Source organism: Sebastes umbrosus, unplaced genomic scaffold, assembly GCF_015220745.1.
Source record: "Sebastes umbrosus isolate fSebUmb1 unplaced genomic scaffold, fSebUmb1.pri scaffold_170_arrow_ctg1, whole genome shotgun sequence".
Lineage (NCBI taxonomy): Eukaryota > Metazoa > Chordata > Actinopteri > Perciformes > Sebastidae > Sebastes > Sebastes umbrosus.
Genome location: NW_023618485.1, coordinates 22272 through 30000, shown reverse-complemented (window position 1 = coordinate 30000; position 7729 = coordinate 22272). Strand labels below are relative to the sequence as shown.

Here is a 7729-nt window from a genome sequence, read left to right as displayed (position 1 = left end):
TTCCCGGGTTCCTAAATAGTTCCTAAAAACATTCCTGGGTTCCTAAAAATTATCTGAAAACAGTCCAGGGTTCCAAAAAACATTCCTGGGTTCCAAAAACATTTCTAAAACATTCCCGGGTTCCTAAAGACTTTCCTGGGTTCCCAAAAACATTCCCGGGTTCCTAAAAACATTCCTGGGTTCCAAAAGAGGTTCCTAAAAACATTCCTGGGTTCCTAAAAACATTCCTAAGTTTCAAAAAGTGTCTAGAAAGTTCCCTTGGTTCAGTCTAAGTACCTAAACTGTTCCTTAAAAGTTCATGGCTTCCTAAAAAGAGTCCTAGTTCCTCTAAAGGTTCCTGTATCATGTCAAGTACCTAAAAGGTTCCTGTTCCCTTCAAACGTGAAAACGTGCAGCTCACCTGCTCCGATCACTTCCTCTATCTTCACGAAGGACGCCTCGATCTCTTTGGCGAACTCCCTCACCGCCTCGTTGGGGTCCTCGTACGTAAACGGGTCGATGTACACCTTCATCGCTACGAAAATGACACCACATCATCAACACCATCACCATCACCATCACCATCACCATCACCATCACCATCATCATCATCATCATCATCATCATCATCAGTGAACAGTAACTCACTCTGTCCCATCTGGTAGTGTCCACTCTTATCACTGATGTCTGAGTCCTTCAGTCTCCTACTGAGAGACAGACAGACAGACAGACAGACAGACAGACAGACAGACAGACAGACAGACAGGATTCTTTATTTCCCAGGAGACGCTCACACAATACCACACTCAGTCCCCCCCCCCAGGGTTCTACTGTTCTGCAGCATCCTCCATCACTTTCTTACCGGTAACAGAACACAGCGACGATCGCCACGGCGATGAGCAGCAGCATCCCCACGGAGACGAGGACCCCCGTCACCGCCAGCCGAGAACCCACACCTTCAGGAACACACACAGGTAGACAGCCAGGTAGACTAACAGGTAGACAGCCAGGTAGACAGACAGGTAGACAGCCAGGTAGACAGACAGGTAGACAGCCAGGTAGACAGGTAGACAGCCAGGTAGACAAACAGGTAGACAGACAGGTAGACAGCCAGGTAGACAAACAGGTAGACAGACAGGCAGGCAGACAGGTAAACAGGTAGACAGACAGACAGGTAGACAGACAGACAGACAGACAGACAGGTAGACAGACATGTAGACAGGTAGACAAACAGGCAGACAGGTAAACAGGTAGACAGACAGGTAGACAGACAGGTAGACAGCCGTCTTACCATCAGGCAGCGTGTTGAAGTTGCTCGCCGCGCTGAACGTTCCGTATCCGGCCTGCGAGCGAGCGCGGACCTGCACCTGATACTGCACCGCCCGCTGCAGCCCCGTCAGCACCACCGAAGAAGACCTGCTGGATACGTACTGCCACTGACCCGCCTCCTCGCCGTCCTGACGGGGGCGATGATGACATCAGCAGTGACATCACAGTCCATCATATGAGCACTGTGTGTGTGTGTGTGTGTGTGTGTGTGTGTGTGTACCTTGGGGCTGTAGCGGATCTGGTAGTCCAGGATCTGGTTCTGGTTCTGGTTCTGCAGAACTGGAACGTTCCACTCTAAAGACAGACTGGACTCTGAGGCCGCCGCCCTCCTCAGACCGGACACAGGAGGAGGAACTACACACACAAAGACGTATCACGACTTTACTCAACTGTATTTCTTGAACTCTTCTCTCAGTACTACTAAGTACTACGACTCGTGTACTTGTACCCAGTATGTGTTGTGTACTACGACTCGTGTACTTGTACCCAGTATGTGTTGTGTACTACGACTCGTGTACTTGTACCCAGTATGGGTTGTGTACTACGACTCGTGTACTTGTACCCAGTATGTGTTGTGTACTACGACTCGTGTACTTCTACCCAGTATGTGTTGTGTACTACGACTCGTGTACTTGTACCCAGTATGTGATGTGTACTACGACTCGCGTACTTGTACCCAGTATGTGTTGTGTACCGTCTCTGCTGGTGGTGATGTTGACCCCGTCGGAGGCCGGCTCTGATTGGCTGAGAGCAGAGACGCCGTTCAGGGATTGGATGGTGAAGGTGTACTTGGTGTGTGGGCGGAGCCCCCACACGGCGACGCGGCGCTGAGTCAGACCGCGCTGAGCCGGCCGGTACAGAACGCTGTCATCACACGGAGAACAGGAACCCACCAATCCCTGGACAGGAGACAGGAGGGGGCGGAGTCAGGGAGGAGACAGGAGGGGGCGGAGTCAGGGGAGGAGACTGGAGGGGGCGGAGTCAGGAGGGGGCGGAGTCAGGGAGGAGACTGGAGCGGCGTCTGGTTCTGTTCTAACTGGTCTCTGTGGTTTTGGTCTATCTGGTCTAGTGGTTCTGGTCTAGTGGTTCTGGTCTAGCTGGTCTAGTGGTTCTGGTCTAGTGGTTCTGGTCTAGCTGGTCTAGTGGTTCTGGTCTAGTGGTTCTGGTCTAGCTGGTCTAGTGGTTCTGGTCTAGTGGTTCTGGTCTAGCTGGTCTAGTGGTTCTGGTCTAGTGGTTCTGGTCCAGCGGTTCTGGTCTAGCTGGTCTAGTGGTTCTGGTCTTACTGGTCTAGTGGTTCTGGTCTAGCTGGTCTAGTGGTTCTGGTCTATTGGTTCTGGTTTAATGGTTCTGGTCTAGTGGTTCTGTTCTAGTGGTTCTGGTCTAGTGGTTCTGTTCCAGTGGTTCTGGTCTAGTGGTCCTGGTACCTTGGTGAAGGAGGCGGTCCCACAGATGGAGCAGAGGACCCGGTAGTCCAGGTCTCCTCGTCCTCCTCGGTCCAGCGGCTCGCTCCACTCCAGAGTCACCGAGGTGTCGTTGATCTGACTCACGATGGAGCGGGGAGCAGAGGGGGGGCCTGGGGGTCAGAGGTCAGAGGTCAGAGGGGCCGTGATGATGTCACAGCGACATCATCTGTTGCATGATGGGAAATGGAAGGACTAGGAGTCAGGGAGAAGAAATGAAGTCTTACTTGTGCAGGCGGCGTGCGGCGGGTCGGAGTCAGGTCGGTGGTTACCGGGGAGACACGGGCAGTAGGCGGAGCCAGGGATCCGAGTGTCACTTCTGGCTGGACACGGGCTACACCCACCTGGACCAGAACCCGCCTTAAACTGACGGGACGGACACGCTGCAGAGACACAGGGTTAGCATTAGCATTAGCATCACTCCACCAGACTTCTAGTTAAATTAGGAACATTTAAGAACTCCACCAGACTCCTAGTTAATTTAGGAACATTTAAGAACTCCACCAGACTCCTAGTTAATTTAGGAACATTTAAGAACTCCACCAGACTCCTAGTTAAATTAGGAACATTTAAGAACTCCACCAGACTCCTAGTTAATTTAGGAACATTTAAGAACTCCACCAGACTCCTAGTTAATTTAGGAACATTTAAGAACTCCACCAGACTCCTAGTTAATTTAGGAACATTTAAGAACTCCACCAGACTCCTAGTTAAATTAGGAGGATTTAAGAACTCCACCAGACTCCTAGTTAAATTAGGAGGATTTAAGAACTCCACCAGACTTCTAGTTAAATTAGGAGGATTTAAGAACTCCACCAGACTTCTAGTTAAATTAGGAGGATTTAAGAACTCCACCAGACTTCTAGTTAAATTAGGAGGATTTAAGAACTCCACCAGACTTCTAGTTAAATTAGGAGGATTTAAGAACTCCACCAGACTCCTAGTTAAATTAGGAGGATTTAAGAACTCCACCAGACTTCTAGTTAAATTAGGAGGATTTAAGAACTCCACCAGACTCCTAGTTAATTTAGGAACATTTAAGAACTCCACCAGACTCCTAGTTAAATTAGGAGGATTTAAGAACTCCACCAGACTCCTAGTTAATTTAGGAGGATTTAAGAACTCCACCAGACTCCTAGTTAATTTAGGAACATTTAAGAACTCCACCAGACTCCTAGTTAAATTTAGGAACATTTAAGAACTCCACCAGACTTCTAGTTAAATTAGGAACATTTAAGAACTCCACCAGACTCCTAGTTAATTTAGGAGGATTTAAGAACTCCACCAGACTCCTAGTTAAATTTAGGAACATTTAAGAACTCCACCAGACTTCTAGTTAAATTAGGAACATTTAAGAACTCCACCAGACTCCTAGTTAATTTAGGAGGATTTAAGAACTCCACCAGACTCCTAGTTAATTTAGGAGGATTTAAGAACTCCACCAGACTCCTAGTTAATTTAGGAGGATTTAAGAACTCCACCAGACTCCTAGTTAATTTAGGAGGATTTAAGAACTCCACCAGACTTCTAGTTAAATTAGGAACATTTAAGAACTCCACCAGACTTCTAGTTAAATTAGGAACATTTAAGAACTCCACCAGACTCCTAGTTAAATTTAGGAGGATTTAAGAACTCCACCAGACTCCTAGTTAAATTTAGGAACATTTAAGAACTCCACCAGACTTCTAGTTAATTTAGGAACATTTAAGAACTCCACCAGACTCCTAGTTAAATTAGGAGGATTTAAGAACTCCACCAGACTCCTAGTTAAATTTAGGAACATTTAAGAACTCCACCAGACTTCTAGTTAATTTAGGAGGATTTAAGAACTCCACCAGACTCCTAGTTAAATTAGGAGGATTTAAGAACTCCACCAGACTCCTAGTTAAATTAGGAGGATTTAAGAACTCCACCAGACTCCTAGTTAAATTTAGGAGGATTTAAGAACTCCACCAGACTCCTAGTTAAATTAGGAGGATTTAAGAACTCCACCAGACTCCTAGTTAAATTAGGAGGATTTAAGAACTCCACCAGACTCCTAGTTAAATTAGGAGGATTTAAGAACTCCACCAGACTCCTAGTTAAATTTAGGAACATTTAAGAACTCCACCAGACTCCTAGTTAAATTAGGAGGATTTAAGAACTCCACCAGACTCCTAGTTAATTTAGGAGGATTTAAGAACTCCACCAGACTCCTAGTTAAATTTAGGAGGATTTAAGAACTCCACCAGACTCCTAGTTAAATTAGGAGGATTTAAGAACTCCACCAGACTCCTAGTTAAATTAGGAGGATTTAAGAACTCCACCAGACTCCTAGTTAAATTAGGAGGATTTAAGAACTCCACCAGACTCCTAGTTAAATTTAGGAACATTTAAGAACTCCACCAGACTCCTAGTTAAATTATGAGGATTTAAGAACTCCACCAGACTCCTAGTTAAATTTAGGAACATTTAAGAACTCCACCAGACTTCTAGTTAAATTAGGAACATTTAAGAACTCCACCAGACTCCTAGTTAATTTAGGAACATTTAAGAACTCCACCAGACTCCTAGTTAATTTAGGAGGATTTAAGAACTCCACCAGACTCCTAGTTAAATTTAGGAACATTTAAGAACTCCACCAGACTCCTAGTTAAATTTAGGAACATTTAAGAACTCCACCAGACTTCTAGTTAATTTAGGAACATTTAAGAACTCCACCAGACTCCTAGTTAAATTAGGAGGATTTAAGAACTCCACCAGACTCCTAGTTAAATTTAGGAGGATTTAAGAACTCCACCAGACTCCTAGTTAAATTTAGGAACATTTAAGAACTCCACCAGACTTCTAGTTAATTTAGGAACATTTAAGAACTCCACCAGACTCCTAGTTAAATTAGGAGGATTTAAGAACTCCACCAGACTCCTAGTTAAATTTAGGAACATTTAAGAACTCCACCAGACTCCTAGTTAAATTTAGGAACATTTAAGAACTCCACCAGACTTCTAGTTAATTTAGGAACATTTAAGAACTCCACCAGACTCCTAGTTAAATTAGGAGGATTTAAGAACTCCACCAGACTCCTAGTTAAATTAGGAGGATTTAAGAACTCCACCAGACTCCTAGTTAAATTTAGGAACATTTAAGAACTCCACCAGACTCCTAGTTAATTAGGACGATTTAAGAACTCCACCAGACTCCTAGTTAAATTAGGAGGATTTAAGAACTCCACCAGACTCCTAGTTAAATTTAGGAAGCATTTAAGAACTCCACCAGACTCCTAGTTAAATTTAGGAAGATTTAAGAACTCCACCAGACTCCTAGTTAAATTTAGGACCATTTAAGAACTCCACCAGACTCCTAGTTAAATTAGGAGGATTTAAGAACTCCACCAGACTCCTAGTTAAATTTAGGAACATTTAAGAACTCCACCAGACTCCTAGTTAAATTAGGAGGATTTAAGAACTCCACCAGACTCCTAGTTAAATTTAGGAGGATTTAAGAACTCCACCAGACTCCTAGTTAAATTTAGGAGGATTTAAGAACTCCACCAGACTCCTAGTTAAATTTAGGAAGGATTTAAGAACTCCACCAGACTCCTAGTTAAATTTAGGAACATTTAAGAACTCCACCAGACTTCTAGTTAATTTAGGAACATTTAAGAACTCCACCAGACTCCTAGTTAAATTAGGAGGATTTAAGAACTCCACCAGACTCCTAGTTAAATTTAGGAGGATTTAAGAACTCCACCACCAGACTCCTAGTTAAATTAGGAACATTTAAGAACTCCACCAGACTTCCTAGTTAATTAGGAGCATTTAAGAACTCCACCAGACTCCTAGTTAAATTAGGAGGATTTAAGAACTCCACCAGACTCCTAGTTAAATTTAGGAACATTTAAGAACTCCACCAGACTCCTAGTTAAATTTAGGAAGCATTTAAGAACTCCACCAGACTTCTAGTTAATTTAGGAACATTTAAGAACTCCACCAGACTCCTAGTTAAATTAGGAGGATTTAAGAACTCCACCAGACTCCTAGTTAAATTTAGGAGGATTTAAGAACTCCACCAGACTCCTAGTTAAATTTAGGAACATTTAAGAACTCCACCAGACTTCCTAGTTAATTTAGGAGACATTTAAGAACTCCACCAGACTCCTAGTTAAATTAGGAGGATTTAAGAACTCCACCAGACTCCTAGTTAAATTTAGGAGGATTTAAGAACTCCACCAGACTCCTAGTTAAATTTAGGAACATTTAAGAACTCCACCAGACTTCTAGTTAATTTAGGAGGATTTAAGAACTCCACCAGACTCCTAGTTAAATTTAGGAGGATTTAAGAACTCCACCAGACTCCTAGTTAAATTTAGGAGGATTTAAGAACTCCACCAGACTCCTAGTTAAATTAGGAGGATTTAAGAACTCCACCAGACTCCTAGTTAAATTAGGAGGATTTAAGAACTCCACCAGACTCCTAGTTAAATTAGGAGGATTTAAGAACTCCACCAGACTTCTAGTTAAATTAGGAGGATTTAAGAACTCCACCAGACTCCTAGTTAAATTTAGGAAATTTAAGAACTCCACCAGACTCCTAGTTAATTTAGGAAGCATTTAAGAACTCCACCAGACTCCTAGTTAAATTAGGAGAATTTAAGAACTCCACCAGACTCCTAGTTAAATTAGGAAGGATTTAAGAACTCCACCAGACTCCTAGTTAAATTTAGGAACATTTAAGAACTCCACCAGACTTCTAGTTAATTTAGGAGGATTTAAGAACTCCACCAGACTCCTAGTTAAATTAGGAGGATTTAAGAACTCCACCAGACTCCTAGTTAAATTTAGGAACATTTAAGAACTCCACCAGACTTCTAGTTAAATTTAGGAACATTTAAGAACTCCACCAGACTCCTAGTTAAATTAGGAGGATTTAAGAACTCCACCAGACTCCTAGTTAATTTAGGAGGATTTAAGAACTCCACCAGA

General features: G+C 43.3%; 1 protein-coding gene across 5 annotated transcripts in view; it reads right to left on the bottom strand.

Annotated features, from left to right (window-relative positions):
* LOC119484359 (ephrin type-B receptor 4b-like) overlaps positions 1 to 7729 on the bottom strand; it is a 31982-nt gene that overhangs the window by 7660 nt on the left and 16593 nt on the right. For 3 of the 5 annotated variants that reach the window (XR_005205972.1, XR_005205973.1, XM_037763149.1), the window contains exons 6-13: positions 2996 to 3151; positions 2733 to 2881; positions 1985 to 2207; positions 1529 to 1662; positions 1271 to 1436; positions 842 to 935; positions 628 to 686; positions 401 to 514 (exon numbers count right to left, since the gene is read on the bottom strand). Coding sequence is in view for 3 of the 5 variants with exons in the window: in XM_037763149.1 (XP_037619077.1) it covers positions 401 to 514; positions 628 to 686; positions 842 to 935; positions 1271 to 1436; positions 1529 to 1662; positions 1985 to 2207; positions 2733 to 2881; positions 2996 to 3151 (1095 nt within the window). In the remaining 2 variants the exon portion in view is untranslated. The remainder of the gene's footprint in view (positions 1 to 400; positions 515 to 627; positions 687 to 841; positions 936 to 1270; positions 1437 to 1528; positions 1663 to 1984; positions 2208 to 2732; positions 2882 to 2995; positions 3152 to 7729) is intronic. The other 2 variants (XM_037763150.1, XM_037763151.1) reach the window with 2 other exon arrangements.